A 17,500-nucleotide genomic window follows, 5' to 3' on the forward strand; every position below is an offset into this window, starting at 1 on the left:
CTAATGACTGATATTGAAAAGTAACAACATGGAATTAATGTTAAATCAGAATTAAAATACTATATCCTAATTAAATTATAGCCTATAGAAGAGAAAAGAGAGATTCAGTAAACTGATGCCTATATTGACTTGTTCTTTCTGTGCTGAGCTCGAAAGGCACTTGTAATATAAATAAAATATAGGCTAAGTAACATCAAACTAACAATTTCTAGTTGAATTCCAACAAGGTTCACAGTCCACACAGAGAGGCAGAGAGACAGGAGAAATGGAAGGAGGGAGGGAGAGAGACTGGAAGAGTTTTTGGAAAGGATCATGCCATTTAAGAGAAGTTCTCTGAAAAGCTCTTTGAGGTAGCTTTTTGCCATCTTTCTCTCTTCATTTTGATACCCTGGCTGTAATTTTAGGTTAAGTGTTGAGTAGGTAAATAAAACCAAATAGCAGAGTATTCGCATTAATTGCATTATGAAAACAACAGTAATAAAACAAACGTAACGTTATTTATTTTATGTTATTTTAAAATGACAGCACTAGTTTGAGGTATTTATTTGCATTCTCAGACCTTAACCAAGACTTTTTTGTTCTTCCCAAACACGTGTCTTTCACTCAAAACGTTTCACGCGCAATTAAAAGATGCAAGGGAGCGGCGACAGAGAAAGGTGCGCGGAGGACGTTGTAGATCAGCCTGCAATGCAGTCAATGCAGTAGTTCAGAATAGATGGATAGATAGATAGATCTAACGAGCATGTTTCCTGTATATTCTGTGGTCTAGTAGTGAGTGATCAACAGTGAATGGACGGAAAAAAGTTTATTATTATTATTTTTTTCAAAGATGGGCTATTTGGCGTGATATCTCTTGTGTGTGCGGGAGAACGTGAGATTGATGCTGAAAGCGTGAGTGTCACGCCAGATGCTTGAGAGTTGGCAACCCTGCAATATAAGCGAACCGAACCACACCGCTCGGTGGAAACGTCAATATAAGCGAACAGAGCCACAATGTACCGCAACGAACAGTAGCGCACCGCTCGGTGGAAACGAGGCATACGAGCGGGTTCGTTGGTTCTCGTTACGTAGCCTAGAGACTTGAGGAGATAAACCCCTCCCTCCGGGCTGCTCCACAGCCAGGGCTCCTGCTTGTTGGTTCATAGCGCAGCCTATTCGTGAATAGACGTTGACGCGATTCAGATCCCTTAGCTAGTCCCACCCACTCAGAAGAGGACTTTCCTCCTCTCTCCCATTGACCCCCATGTTATCCACCGGCCGCCAGTAGTTCCCGAGAAATGAATGGGAGTCAATGGAGGCTGAGGGAGGAACGTCCTCCCCGAAGTAATATTGAATAGGCGATAGGGGGTGCTAATATCCCTTTACCCAGGGAAACGAACATTACATATACAAAGGCATTAAAGTAGTCATATTTAAGGGCATTAATTCATTACAGTGGTCTGGGCAATCTACACTTTTTATTCTCAACAATGTTAAGGAGGATCTTCCTCCCTCTCCTCACTGGAGAAGCCTCCACTGCTGTGCACACCTGACACTCATCCGTAACCATGGCGCTCGCTAAAACACACATTGGGTGATGGACACACCGCTCACTTTCAATCCATCAGTCAATCAACAGTCAGTCACTCCCAGGAAACAACCGATGGGAACAACCATCACGTGAAACCAGCCACACAGCAGCAGTGGATCTCTTATATCATCCCCAGCCTGCCTGGTCGTGGACGTCTTCATGGGGGGGTGCACTGAGACATCACTGCTTGGGTGTGTGTGTGAGGATGTGTCTGTGGAGCCTTCCCACAGCGGGCGCATCGCAGGACAAACCGGCCGTCCTATAACGTCTTACCTTAACTAGAGCAGAGGCGTCTGCTAGCCCGCGCCCTGGTCCACAGAGGGGGGCCAGTGTTATGGCTCCTAAAGCCGCGTTCACACCAAAAGCGACGGGGCGGCGCGCCTCCATACAAAGTCAACGTATAGCACGTTCCAGGCACCTATCGCCTGGAACGCGTCTATAGCACGTTCCAGGCACCTGTCGCCTGGAACGCGTCTATAGCACGTTCCAGGCACCTGTCGCCTGGAACGCGTCTATAGCACGTTCCAGGCACCTATCGCCTGGAACGCGTCTATAGCACGTTCCAGGCACCTGTCGCCTGGAACGCGTCTATAGCACGTTCCAGGCACCTGTCGCCTGGAACGCGTCTATAGCACGTTCCAGGCACCTATCGCCTGGAACGCGTCTATAGCACGTTCCAGGCACCTATCGCCTGGAACGCGTCTATAGCACGTTCCAGGCACCTATCGCCTGGAACGCGTCTATAGCACGTTCCAGGCACCTATCGCCTGGAACGCGTCTATAGCACGTTCCAGGCACCTATCGCCTGGAACGCGTCTATATAAGTTGACTTTGTCTGGAGTCGCGCCCTCGCTTTTGGTGTGAACGCGGCTTTAGGACTGACACATGTGTCTGCCCCCCTAGACTCCTGTGTGAACAGGATCTCTGGCCCGGGGTGATGAAGGCCTCCCCGCCCCTCGCTGTGTATTGAGCGGGGGCAGGTGAAGGGAGCCGGGGTTTCAAGGATTTCCGTCGGCCACACATCGGCTTTGAGCCTCTCATCACAGAGCCGGCGCCGCATGGGGGAGAAAAATGAAACAAAAACAACCCCGGAACGGAAAAAAAACAGCCACGTCAACGGCTCGGCGAAATACGCTTTCTGTCTAATTAATTGTAAATTGTGACGGCTTCACGCGGGGGGGGGGGGATGCCGAGTGATGTGTTTCGCAAAGGGCGCGGGCTCGCTCGCACCAGATAAAACGTCGGGGAGGCAGTGGAATAATTTGACTTAACTTGTGTTATCAGCGGGCCCGTCTCGTGGCTTTCCCTTTGAATCCGCTCCTCCTCGCTTCTTCACTAAGAACGAATAAATTAGAGCCCTAACTAGGAATAATAATGAGAGCATACATTATTTCTGTTGTTGCTACGGGTGGATGTTGTTGTTGTTTGTGTCAGTGGGAAGGCCCGCATCTCCATACATGCAAAAAAAAAAAAAAGGTAACTTGCATGCATGTTTTATAAGTTTGGAGTTTCGTTTTAATGGTGACCCAAAAAGATGTCCTAGATATTTAGGGGGAACATCCTTTTGATGAATTGAGAAAGTATGGAGGAGACAGACAGAGAAACAAGAGAAGGGGAGAGAGAGTGAGAGAGAGGGGGAGAGAGGGAGAGAGAGAGAGAGAGGGAGAGAGAGAGAGAGAGAGAGAGAGGGAGAGAGAGAGAGAGAGAGAGCACAGAAGAGAGGAATACCCCTCTCGGTATACCAAATGAGTGATGTCATGTTCAAACCACTCTCCTATGACACTGACAAAATATAGGCAGCGATTTCAATGCTTCAGATGTGCACTATTCTCATGCGGTGCTTTTGAAGGAGCTACCTGCCAGCAATTGGCACCATAATTATCCCACGCAACAACCACGCAGGCTGTCATTACTTCCGCCGAAAGACTTGAAGATTAAAGCGATTGAGTGTCGTAAAAAAGAACAACAACAACAACAACAGTGTTTAACATCTTAAGCGGCCCACTTAAACCCGGGAAGAGGATCTCTCATCTGCTCAGCTCTCCCTCCGCTCCAGGTTGATAGCCCCATCTGCTGGCCCACAACATCACTCTCTGGGCCAGAGCTCAGCCCCCACACTCCCCCTCACGCCCCCACACCAGACCCCCCAAGACAGGCCACTTCTGCAACCCAGTGCAACGGTCAGGGTCGCTCATGTAATGCAGGAGCACTGTTAACAACGCTGTGGGTGTTGGAATTAAATTGGGAAGCCAAATTTAGTGGAAGTGCTGGGGAAACCATTTCCAAAGGTAAAGTGTGCCATCAATTGCACAGTGAATGGATTTGACCCACTTGAAGACTGGTTGGTTATTGTCAACGGAGTTTCTCTATTGAAATATAACTCTGACTGGGCTGGCACACACACACACACACACACACACACACACACACACACAAACACCATAGGAAGCAAGTCTGAAATGCCAACAGTGACGTGTGAAATACAGACAGCGGCTCCTAGGGCCCCACAGAGCCACACAGACACAGACAGACACACACACACACACACACACACACACACAGACGCACACACACACACACACACACACACACAGACGCACACAGACGCAAACACAAACGCACACACGCACACACGCACACACACATTGATTTTTCCAGAGCACTATTAACACAAGCACACATATTAGGCGCCTTCTACTGCCGTTTGAACAAAGACCAGCCCAGAAGTGTTTTTTTTTTTTTATTTTTTTTTTTTTTATCATCTATTTAGAAATATGTTGTGACTGTTTGTTGCAACATTATGTATTTCATATTTTCTGTATGGATTAAGTAAAGTGCTGCTAGATTGTGGACTAAATACTAACAGCTGTGGATTATGCTAAATAATATATCTAGGTAGCTCTGCGTGTGTGTGTGTGTGTGTGTGTGTGTGTACGCAGTTCTTTAATTTTGTAATATATTTATGTCAGAAGCTGAGTGAGTAAAGTACGGTACCTATAGTTGCACCAAGCAAGGCGTCCTGCTCATGTGACTGGACTGGGTTTCAGACAGTTGCAACACGGTGGCATGTTCAGACCGTTTTAAATTCGATGTCTATTGTTACCACTGCTTATTCATGAATGAAAGATTTAGCTAGAAGGTCAGCTTGCCAAGAGAGAAGCTATGTGCGAAATGTGTGATTATTAGTTCTTGATAATATGATAATAGACTGTGGATGGGTATGAATAAGACTTGCTTTCCTCCCTCATTCCTCTTTCCCAGGTTTGGGTCTGCCTGCTGAATGTGGGTTACAGGAATGCACTTGTTAGATAAGCAGTACCCTTCGCTATTAGCTTACTTATTGTCATGCAACCTAGTGCATAAAAACACACTTGATTATCGAGCCTCAACATCAGCTAAAGGGCAATTCAAACCTGGTCAACCTACCAACCCTGGTCCTATTTGACACCACACTGGATTTAAACCCCCTGCCAGTGCTGTTTGACTATCTTGTCCATTATACCGTGACATTACAGATACACTATGCAAAAACTGATTTGAATAAACCCAATCGTGTCTACCGGTCCCAACACCGACCGACACGGCATCCCATAATACATGGATTACATAAGATGATCGACACCGCTGGTTATTAGATAACCCGACACACGCGTCTGTGTGTGCCTCTCTGAGGTCCTCATCTACGTGCCAAAGGCCAGTCACATGGGGGTCAGCATGGTAGAAGCGGCATACTGCTACTACTACTACTGGACGACCTCCTGTGAAATGAACCGCTGAAAAAACGGACACCGCCGCACAGCGGCCCGCATTAAATCATCCCCGACGTTTATTCACACTCTGACCGTCGTGTACGGAACTAAACACCGAAAGCCAGTGTCCTTTCTGTATCTCTGCATCAAAACGTATGGGCCGGCAGCCCCCCCCCCCCCCCCCCCCCGCCCGCCCCCTGTGCAGCAGCCCCCCGACACACACACACACACACACACACCTCACCTCACAGCCCACCTATAATTGCCGGAGCAGAGTTCACTGTGTGTGTGTGACATGCCGCCACGGCCGTCGTAAGAGTCTGGAAACCATTTATCGCCGAGGTGTGACTGTCCGCGCCCCCCCCCCCCCCCCCCCCCCCCCCCCAGGTCCGGAGACACTGGGTGCTTGCGTGACACCTTGCGGGTGCCAGGAAGGAACGGCGTGATGGCGGGCGTCCGGTTTCTTGTGCTCCTCGTCATTTCAACGTCATTTCGACCCCCTGAGATATGGAGCCCTCCCCACCCCCGAGCAGACGCACTGTCCTGGGACGCGGGGGTGTACACACTCTGACTTTGACCTGTGGCTGTAGACACACACACATGTACGCCGCTGACCACTGAGCGCGATCGGGGTTTTGAGAGTTTTCTACGGCTGAGAAACCACCTGGAAGCGTTTCGGGAGTTCAGTCTCTGGAAGAATGGATTTTTTCTTTGGGAAAGGGTTGATTCTGGTTCTGTTGATACAACACTGTGAAGCACAAGGTAGGACGTCCTTTTTTGAATCGCACTCAAATATGTTAATCCTCACATATACGCGAGGTTCTTGTAGAATGTCAAGCGAAACCGAAAGCGTTACCCGGTTTCCATTATCTTATGGAGAGTCTTACTGCGCGATGGCCTTTGCAGTACGGCTACAACCCTATATTTCTTTAACACCTCAGAACGAAAAATGGTAATAGTTTCACCGGCAACGTTTAGCACAGCTTCTGGTCCTGTTCATTGCACTTGAGGCGCCTGCATTGCACCAGCATGTACAATGATCTATCCCTGATCGCCCCATAGATCTGCCCGGGTCCGGCCTAGCCTCCAGCACCGCGGCGCTGCCCCGCGACGCGGTGAGCCCGCCCCAGGGGCCCCCGCCGTCCCCCGGGGCCGCCGCTGCCGCCGCCGCCGCCGCCGTGGCCCTCGCCCCCCCCAGCATGAAGGAGGTGGAGCAGGCGGTGCAGGAGGCCTCGGAGCAGGTGGAGGGCGGCGGCGCGGAGGAGGTGCTGAAGGGGCTGCTGGAGAGGGTGGTGGAGGCGGCGCTGGGCGAGGGGGGCGGGGCGGTGGGGGAGCAGCAGGGGGGCGCAGGGGAGGGCGAGGCGGTGGCGGCGGCGGACGGAGGAGGAGGTGGGGGAGCGGGGGAGCAGGCGTCTGAGGGGGAGGGCACGGGGCTGGCTGGAGGCCCTGGAGGGGCCGTGGAGGGAGGTCTCCACGGAGAGGAGCAGCAGGAGGAGGAGGGGAAAGGGGAGTCTGACGGGACGGGGGGGGCCGACGGAGGAACCGGCTCCGAGTGGGAGGAGGCCGCCGGAGCGGGGGCTGAAGAGCCGGACGAGGCGGCGGTGGATACACCACCTGGGGAGTCTAAAGACGCCGCCCCCCCCCCCGCGGCGCCGGTGGTGTTGGCGGAGCCCACAGACATCCTGGAGAAGCTGGAGAAACAGGTGGAGGAGATGATAACAAAGGCAGGGGGTGAGGAGGTGTCGAAGCCGAGCAGCGACGGAGAGACCGACGGAGAAGCCGCGACAGAAGGAACGGAGGGAGGAGGGGGGGCGAGCGAGGAGCCACTCGACGCCACGGAGGAGCAGACCGGGGGAGAGACGGAGAGGAGGGGGGGCGCGGGGGAGCTGCTGGGGGGAGGGGAGGACGCCCGGCAGCCTGGAGGAGACGATGTCGCAGCAAAGGAAGAGCGTGGTCACGTGCAAGGAGCAGTCGCGGTCCAAGTGCCCCCTGGTGGCGATGGGGGGGAAGACAGCGAGAGGGTGGGAGAGCAGGAACAGGAGGGGGGGGCGGCTGAGAACCAGACGGACGAAGAAGAAGGAGGAGAGGAAGAAGCAGCAGGAGGCTTAGAGGTGAACGGAGGCCTGGCCGGTGCGATGGGGGAGGCAGGAGGTGTAGAAGTCGGGGCGGGGGCCTGGGGAGACGGGACGGACGGACCAGGGGAGGGCGAGGGCGTGGCACCGAACGGGGAGGAGGCGGTGACACAGGACGGCGGCGACGCAGCCGCCGAGGCCACCGCAGAGGCCTCCCAGACCGGCCCGAAGGAGGAACAAGGTGAGCCACGTGGAGACTGACAGACTTACATCTCCGTTATAAATACCCACACGGTCACCATGTTGGCTAAAAACACAAGGCAAAGGGATGCCATTGTGTTCAGATCCTCATGTCACATCTATCCATATCATTGAACCGAACCCTTTTACCTTGTAAAATCTTAACTGTGAGACGATGAACTTGAGAAAAAAATCATCCTACCGTCTGTTTCTATTGACTGTAACTGAAGCTATAGCGCACCTTCCGACTGTTACATATATAAAGATCATTCCGTTTGTAAAGATAAGGTCATTCAGATAAACTCCTAAAAAGGAAAAGGCAGTTTGTCCTGAAACCATAAGCTGCCTCAGAGCAGGTAGGTAGGGTTGGATACTTGGCCTCTTATCCTACTTAGACATGAGGCCCGAGACTCACGAGTCTCTAAACGCTTCGCTCATCTAGGAACTGAGGACAATCTCCCAGGATTTGTCGCTAAAACAGGGCAGAAACCATTAGAGAGTTAAAAAACGGCCTTGCAGAACCAATCAAATGTATTCAGGGCGGTGCCACGCGGACGTCGTGTGATTGTATACACTGTGGTTCAAACACGTCTTTCTTGTCCCTTGGTTCAAAATATTTTCACAGAGTTGCTTGCCTAATTGAACTAATCTTATACTGAGCACATTGTTACAAATAATGCAACAATGCTTCCATTGTTTCAGACATCCATTTTCAATGTTTTAAAAAAGCTCTCTGTGTTCCAGTGATGTGATTCGCTGTATCTCCTGTTTGTTTTCCTCCTGAGGCGACTGAGGGGAGCACATTATTATTTCCCGTGCGGCGACATCTCCTGTCAAATGTAATGGCCGTCGTTAGGGCTCGTTCAAACACGTTGCATTTAGAAATCACCACGACAGTCGGTAGGGGAGGAGACCTGTGATTGGCTCGTGTCAGGAGTCTAATGAGGGCCTTAACCTGCTTCGTGTATTCGGTAGATGTGTCTCCCCGGCTGCGGTTGTGGAACAGGTGTGCTTACGCAGGGAGAACCATAGCACGCTTGCCTGCTCTAGTTACAGGGACAATCCCTCTGAGCTAGCTGCAGAATACAATGTTTGTGCAGGCAGAGCACTGGCAAAGACGCCTACTGAGAACAGCTTGACATGAGCTTTGACTCTCAGTCAAAGTGGCTGGGAGGCTTAGTTCTTCTGCCGCTCTCTGCTCCTGACTTCAGTGGCATGTGCAAGCAAAGATTGACACGCTGGGAACATATTTTACACTGCGGAGATACCATATACTTTAGACCGCGCAGTACACACACACACACACACACACACACACAGCCCCACACCCCCCCCTGCACACACCTACACACACACACACACACACACACACACACACACACCCACCCATTGCTCTCTGAAATCCGGCACTTGTATGCATAATCCCACATGGCGTGGTGGCACTCACCAGGCCTGTAACCTTGGCCTCTGTGCTTCATTTTCATGTGTGTGTCACATACTGAACCCCTGCTCTAGAAGCGCTGGCCCTCTCCCCCGGGGACTCTGAGCACAGGGCCGGGGGTGAGGCCTCGGCGGTCCAGGAGCAGGACTCCCTGCCTCGCCCCACCCTGGTCGGGGGAGACACGGGCAGCGAGGACAGAGAGGAGCCTTTACTGCAAGGGACCAACCACACCAACGAGCTCCCCGCCGCCACGGACCACCTCTTCACCCACGGCCCTGCAGTCGCCACGCCAGCGGACCGGGATTTGATGGAACAGGCTCTGGCCCCGCCCCCTGAGACCGAAGAGGCGGAGCCAGGGGAAGCCAATGAGTTGGTGACGGATGCGGATGGCCCCTCGGGTAAATACAATGCATCCAGGATTTAACTCCAAAAATGTGTTTAAAAACTCTGACTGAGACCAAGACCACATTTTGATGCACCACCTCAAAATTAAAAAGCACAACAAGAGCCGATAAACTTCAATACGCACCGTGGAATTGAGCCTCGGATGGTTGTTGCCTTATTATGTAGAACTAGCCTGACTTGCTTGTGCTGACTACATAAGTTAATTAAAAGCAACAAAGTTGCAAATTAATGTCTTTACATCAGGAATAATCTAATCTTTAATCAACATGTTGTACCCCCTCCCACTATGAAGGAATCACTCATAATTCAGTTAAAGCAACAAAAGGGGTAAGGTAGATCAATGTTTCCTCTGGTGAAAAGTGCTTATACACTGTTTAGGTACACATGCTATGTTGGGGCATGAACAACACTAGAACTATATGCTCCAACTCAAACAGACACCGTTCATCCATCCATCAGTCTATCCCACATTTCATCCATTCATCCATCGATACGTCCCTATATCCAGCCATCCATCCAACCCTCATTTTCTCCCTCTGCCTATCCATCATGTTATCATTCCTTCCTTCATGTATCCATCCATCCATCATGTGATCATTCCTTCCTTCATGTATCCATCCATCCATCATGTGATCATTCCTTCCTTCATGTATCCATCCATCCATCATGTTATCGTTCCTTCCTTCATGTATCCATCCACCCATCCATCATGTTATCGTTCCTTCCTTCATGTATCCATCCATCCATCATGTTACCATTCCCCCCCTCATCCATCCATCCATCATGGTCTCCGTCTCCCCAGAGGTGGGCTTGCTGGGCGCGGAGGCGTGGAAGATAGGGGGCATCGCTGCTGCCGTGATCGTGGTGCTGGAGACCCTCCTGATCGTGGTGTACATCCTGAAGTGTCGCACCGAGGCCAAAAGGTCTGGTGTCCCTACCATATTGACTTCTAATTGACCTCACGTTATGGCTGTTTGTTATATTGATTATTTAAATGACGCTTACTGCAGTGGTTCCCTCTTCTTCTTATCGCTCTACTACACTAAGGAATAGACAGCAGTTTCCTCATAGCTATGAGTCATAAGCCACTTTGTACATACAGGACCTCAAGGACACTTTAAAAAATAGACATATATTATACAGACATGTACAAACCTACAGTATATGCATATTAAGTGGGGTCCCCACCAAAAGGTAGGGAACCACTGGCTTACTACAAAGGTTTTTATACAGACGACAGAGGGTTGTACAATGCCTGTATGTTGTGTCACACATTCACATGTACTTCTTTGTCTGCCGGTGTGTGTGTGTGTGCGTGTTTGCATGTGTGCGTATTCGCGTGTATGCGTGTGTGTCTGCATATGTGTGTGAGTGTATGTGTGCATGCCTGTATGTGTGTGTATGCCTGTGCGTGTGTTTGTGTTTGTGTGTGTGTGTGTGCGTGTGTGTGTGTGCATGTGTGTGTGTGTGTGTGTGTGTAGTGCCCCAGTTCCGGGAGACTGTGAGAAGGGCCATGTGGAGCCAGAGACCCCCACAGGAGGAGACTGCGTTGACGACTATCTTCCTGCGAGCAACGGGGACACCCAGCTGTACGTTGACGACATCACGCTACAGCATCTACACAAAAACACAGCAGAGTCAGGCAGACCCACGTGGCTAATGCAAACCACAAAAACCAAACAAAAACACAAACTTCCAAACCAGGTTTTCTCATTGGGTACACAAAGCACCTCTTCACGCGCATGTCACATTCTGACGATATGCATGATCCTCATATCCTGCCGATAGATCCAACTCGGCCCAATCAATGTCTGAAGACTAAGTGCGTTGACTCCAAACCTGCCATGCATTCACCAACCCTGGGGTTTGGGGGAGTGGGCGTGTGGGCAAGGGGGGGTCTGATGAATGGGGTTGTGTTCCTCTCCGCTGACGTCTTGTTGTTGTGTGAAAGGCTGCGGTGTGCTCAGCGAGCTGCTGATGCGGTCACATGGCACGCGTTGCTTTTCATGAAGTCAGACTGTGCTCCGATACCACTGGGGCTTCAGGGTTCACACAGAAGCAGCCATGCTGCCACCATGAGCCAGAGAGAAGGGTCCGGTTTGTGTACGAGGATCGTTGGTTTTTCTTGTGTCTCCATGTGTCTCTATTTGTACCGTATAAGTATCATGGCATGTTGCTTTACATCATCATCATACAGAATCAACCGATGTGTCACTAGGATGCAGATAGAAAACGAAAAAGTTGTTTCCCTCTGTCTGGGGATCCTCATGTGCATTTGTTTGTGCATGGGCTTGCCTGTCACCCCTTCACATGAAAGCATGCCTTACTTTGTGCAAGGCACAAAGAGAAATGAGATGTGTGATATGCACAGAAGAGCGACAAAGAACGCTGCATTATTTAGCACAGCTTGAAAAGTGTCCTTCTTAACACACTTGACAGCAGCAATGTCAGTTTAAGCAAAGACAAACATGGCATGTAGAACAAGCAGCTCTCAAAATGCCAATAAAACTCTCATCTCTTGCAACATTACAATCTTACAGAAGAAACAAGTAGCATTACCAATCCAGACAAGAGTAGCATTACCAATCCAGACTAGAGTAGCATTACCAATCCAGACAAGAGTAGCATTACCAATCCAGACTAGAAGGTTAATAGTTCGATCCCCAGCTCCTCCTAGAGTGTCGAGGTTTCCCTGAGGAAAACACCTAACCCTAAGTGCTCCGGACAAGCTGACGGTTGCCTTTGCATGGTTGAGACCGCCTTCAGTGTGCGAAAGTGTGCATGAATGGGTGAATGTTGGGCAATATTATAAGGTGCTTTGAGTGGCCACTGGTTAGAAAAGCGCTGTATGAATGTAGTCCATTTAACATTATCAATCCAGTTAGTAGCATTATTAATCCAGAAACAAGTGGCGTTACTTGTGAGTGTGATTTATAATCGGATAAATGTACACACCGTCCCTGAAGGTTTGGGTGAAGGTGGTTTATCCTTGATAAAATAAGGAAAACATCTGAAAATCTATGTTTATGTTGTATTTCGTAATAGTCGAGCAGTTGCGTTATTTTGTGAATGCCCTCCAGTTTATTCAAAGGCAAACGCAGGAACATGCTATGGATTCACTTAGTTCCAGGGCCACATTATCGTTCACAAATTCATTAAGTATCCTATTTGAGGCCTGTTTTCCTCTGCCTATTGATGTAAACACAACTTTATAAGAAAAAGAACAAATACACTTTGCATTAAGCCATGCAAACTAAAAAAATAAAAGCATATTTATGTCATAGGCGCCAGTAATAGTGTTCTGCTGGTGCATCAGCTCATCACCGGCTTTAGACTGCATGTAGGAAGCATAAAGACAAAAAGTTACACAACAAGTGATTCAATAACAGAACATGCACATCGGCACCGTGCACACCCACACCAGCACGTGCACACACACACACCAGCACCTGCACACAAACATCAGAGCCGTGCACACACACACACACACACACACACACACACACACACACACACACACACACCAGGAGCTTGCAAATGCACATCAGAGCCATGCACACACACACACATCAGCGCCGTTCACCTCCAACACACCTCAGCACCCCCCTTGCGTGTGGGAAACACTGCTATCTGAATCCCTCCCAACCTTTGCGTCCAGCAGGATAGCAGAGCTGGACCCCTCAGATGCGGCCTCGGCTGTGGCTCCACACAAAGGGAAGCCGCGGCAGGAACCACAGCAGCTGGCCCTGTCGGATCTCCCGCCCAGCCCGGCCCAGCTGCTGCCCAGCGCAGGGTCAGCCCAGGGGTCCTCGCAAGACCTGAGGACTTCTGATCTGTAGCGTCGATCCACCGCCCCCCCCCCCCCCCCCCCCGGTGAACCGCGGGGTTCAACCGCCACCCCTCAGCCTGCCCCTCTGTCTTAAATAAGGCCTGAACCCCTGTGAGGACCCCCTCAGGACAGAGCGACTCACAGAAGATCCAGTCCGTCACCTCGTTCTCCATGGCTCTCGCTCCCTCAGCTGTACTGGGGGGGGTACCTTTAGCCTCGCATACTGCGTGCAAGTTCATGTTCTAAAGTGTGAGCGTGTTTGTGTGTGTGTGTGTACGTACGTGCGTGTGTGTGTGTGTGTGTGTGTGTGTGTGTGTGTGTGTGTGTGTGTGAACGGCATGAGAAAGAAGGCAGCAGGAGTGTATCTTGATATTTTGTGAGACAGGTAATTGATTGTAGATTGTAAACACAATTACAGTAAGTTCATCGTGTGTATGCATGTGCGTGTGCGTGTGTGTGTGTGCGTGTGTGTGTGTGTGTGTGTGTGTGTGTGTGTGTTTAAATGAGATGAGGATAATTAACTGTTTATGACCTTGGTCTTTAGTTTTCCCATGTAACAGTTTTTTTTAACTGTCTGTTCTTTTGGTTCACTGACCAAATAGCCGGAGTCACTCCATACAACAGACTATTTGCAGTCAGAGCAGAGGGCCTCCGTTGTCTTCCAGTCAGTCTTTAAACCCCTGACAGTGATGCGTTCCATATTTACTGTTTTACATGTTGTTTTTCTTTTTTTTGAACACTGCAAGAACAACCATTTTCACGTTGTGTCGTTGTAAAGATGGATTCAAAATCATTTGGTCTGAGTTTGATTCCACGTTGGACACCTCTGATGTGGTGCTGTACAGAATAAAAACCATGTTACAATTCTGGGAGCTCTATTCATCTGTCATCCCACAGTCATTCTGCTTAAGCACAAAGTAACAGATTGGAACAGGAGAAGAAAGTAACAAAAAGCAAGCGAGCGCTCTTAATAAACCCTCTCTCAACGTTCCCCGCTGGGCGTCAGAGTGTCCACAGATCAGCCCCCCTTGTGCTGAGATCACGAGGAATATGCACCAGCATTCACCAGAGATGTGTGCATCCATGCATGGGTTGCATGTGTGCAAGCTTATGTGTGTGTGTGCAAGCTTATGTGTGTGTGTGCAAGCTTGTGTGTGTGTGTGTGTGTGTGTGTGTGTGTGTGTGTGTGTGTGTGTGTGTGTGTGTGTGTGTGTGTGTGTGTTTGTGTGTTTGTGTGTGTGTGTGTGTGTGTGTGTGTGTGTGTGTGTGTGTGTGTGTGTGTGTGTGTGGTGCACTGGTCATGGGGTAGATAAGTATTTAAGCCGAGATGTGTTATGAGGCTGCCCCTTGCGGGGCTCCAGCCCACATAAAGAGGATCAATATGCCCAGCCAGAGGTAGGGCCACAACCGCTTCTTTCACTGCTCGTGTTAAAATGTTAGTTATCCATTTCATATAAAAGGGTTACGCTTTGTCCTGATTGTAAGCTACACGTGCATTGGATTTACAGTTCTCCAGTTTAGACATGTTGAATGGTCTTTTGTCTCTAAAGAAAAACTGTAATTTATACAATCTTGTTAGCAGATGAAAGCAATAAATACTGTCTAAGCAGGACAGGAGATATTTAGCCATCGGCAACGTTTTCTTTGGTGCAACGATGCATAGAAATGGCTATTTAACCATTATATTGTTTATTGTATTGACTGAGCAATAATCGACACGATTTCATTACCGTCATTTACTCCGGCAGTTAGTTTCTCCAAGCATCTCAAGCCATCCTTTCATTCATTGTATCATCGAGGCAATTGGAAAGCATTCACCATTATTACTAACCCAAGAAAAGTGCTCCCTCTCCCTCTGTGGTGAAAACCCTTGGAGGCCATGTCATAATGTGACATGGATGCTTTGTGAGTTAATAATAGTCACTTCTGTTGTCATCGGGAAGTCTGAAAGCGCCTACACTCTGAATCCAATCGTGAAGATGACTGCCTCACGAGCAAGTTCTGCAGACAAGCACCTGTTATGCTTGTCTAGCAAAAAAATAGCACTTTTATAATCACTGAGTGAATCATGGTGCTCCTTCATTTCTCTCAGCGAATCCATACGAAGCTTTTTATAAATGACTGTCTACGTTTCCTCTTCCTTGCCTTTCCTCCCTGTGTGTGTGTGTGTGTGTGTGTGTGTGTGTGTGTGTGTGTGTGTGTGTGTGTGTGTGTGTGTGTGTGTGTGTGTGTGTGTGTGTGTGTGTGTGTGCGTGCGTGCGTGCGTGCGTGTGTGTGTGTTGTGGTAGCGTGTTGCGTGCGGATCTCCTGGTGGTGGGGGTGGTGTTGGTGGTGCTATGCCTCCCGCTGTCGCAGGGCCAGTTTCCCCGGGAGTGTGTGAGTGTGGCGGGGCTGCAGAGCGGCCGCTGCTGCCCCGCTCCCGCGGGGCTGGCTGGAGACGACTGTGGCTCCGGAGCGGGCAGGGGGCAGTGTGTTTCCATCGAGGCCGACACCCGGCGCCACGGGCCCCAGTACCCCCACGAAGGGCGCGACGACCGGGAGCGCTGGCCGCTGCGGTTCTTCAACCAGACGTGCCAGTGCAGCGGGAACTTCAGCGGTTACAGCTGTGGCGGCTGCCGCCACGGGCTCACCGGGGCCGGCTGCGACCAGCGAGTATCAGTCGGTGAGCGGAGGGCCCGGAGGTCCGACCCAAACACCTTTACTATGCAATGTTTTAAGTTCTGAAAGCAGCACTGTCTAAATAATAAACCCAGTCCGCCCGCGGCTAAATCACGGCCAGGAATAATTTCTTGCAAAATTAATTAGCACAAACAGGTGATACAATCGAATTGTTCTTGTACAGCAACATGAAGCACAAAGCACACAAAGTGCAAGATTGTAAAGGCGGCAGATCGTACATCGGGTGTATTTATTTGTATTTTGCTAGACACAAGTCTATTTTAAAGGCTGCTTTGGAAAGGTTGCACAATGGAGGTTGAGTCCAGAAAAAATGTTAAAGTCAGTGTATCCATGTAGAAAATAGAATGAGGCGTTTGACCGCTCTCTATTCCCTCTCCCTCTCTCCAGTGAGGAGGAACGTGATGCAGATGAGCTCTGAGGAGAAGCAGGCCTTTGTGAGCGCCCTGGACCAGGCGAAGAGGACCGTGCACCCAGATCTGGTCATTAGCACAAGACGGTAAGTTACAGCCCAGAACACGGTACTACATAGATGAGATGTATCATCTATGTAGTACCAGTGTTCTGCACGTCAGAGGACTGACTCCCAGGGGGGTTAAAAACACAACCTTCAGTGTGAGTACTACTGTGGTCATATACATGGTGGATCAATTCCATGTTGCAAGAGTACCAAGCATTGTTTGTTCGCCTTCAGGCTCTCCCAGAGTTTCAGTGCTGTGTCGGTTATAGGAAGGGCTGAGGTCAGCCTTGTTACCTTATCCCTCTTGTTGCCTCAGTTACAAGGGAGAGGTTTTAAAAGATGGAAGCCCGCTCGGAGCAAGGTTATAGGTCGGTTTCAAAATAGGTTTCGGGAGACACATATGAAATTCCGATCCCTGTTTTTCATTTGTCGCTTTACATCTTTAATATTGAGTATTTAGAACACGGCCACTCGAGAATCATCCAGAAAACAAGCGATCACCCCTAAAGCCTGACATTTGTTTTATGTCTGAACGGGCCACCGTGTTACAAGCGTCTGAAAGGGGCGGCTATGCTAATCCAGTCAGATGAGCAGAACGCTTTGCCTGGTGCGACTATAGGTACCCTACTTTACTCACTCAGCTTGTGAGTCCATGGGCCAAATGGTTCAATTACTTTATATTCACATCAGAATTATACTAAAAAATTATAAAACTAAGTGCACACACTTTATTTTGGCCTTCTTCTCCATTACCCCCCCCCCCCCCCCCCCCGGCGTAGCTACCCAGAGGTGTTGGGGCCAGACGGCAACCAGCCCCAGTTTGAGAACATCTCCATCTACAACTACTTTGTGTGGAGCCACTACTACTCAGTCAGCAAGACCTACCTCGGGCCTGGGGAGGCCAGCTTCGGAGGGGTGGACTTCTCCCACGAGGGGCCCGGGTTCCTCACCTGGCACCGCTTCCACCTGCTGCAGCTGGAGAGAGACATGCAGGTGGGGGAGGAGGGGGGAGGGGGGGGGGAGAGACATGCAGGTGGGGGGGAGGAGGGGGGAGAGAG

The 17,500-nt window shown here is 50.1% G+C and overlaps 1 protein-coding gene across 1 annotated transcript in view; it reads left to right on the forward strand.

Moving 5' to 3' along the window:
* Positions 1 to 15,285: 15,285 nt before the first annotated feature.
* The window catches only part of tyrp1b (tyrosinase-related protein 1b), a gene marked incomplete at both ends in the record, with an annotated part of 8,169 nt that continues 5,954 nt past the window's right edge, over positions 15,286 to 17,500 (forward strand). The window contains 4 exons of the mRNA XM_084466039.1: positions 15,286 to 15,300; positions 15,662 to 15,968; positions 16,373 to 16,481; positions 17,222 to 17,435. Of these exons, the coding sequence (XP_084322165.1) occupies positions 15,286 to 15,300; positions 15,662 to 15,968; positions 16,373 to 16,481; positions 17,222 to 17,435 (645 nt within the window). The remainder of the gene's footprint in view (positions 15,301 to 15,661; positions 15,969 to 16,372; positions 16,482 to 17,221; positions 17,436 to 17,500) is intronic.

This window comes from Micromesistius poutassou (assembly GCF_964030765.1).
Source record: "Micromesistius poutassou genome assembly, chromosome: 3".
NCBI lineage: Eukaryota > Metazoa > Chordata > Actinopteri > Gadiformes > Gadidae > Micromesistius > Micromesistius poutassou.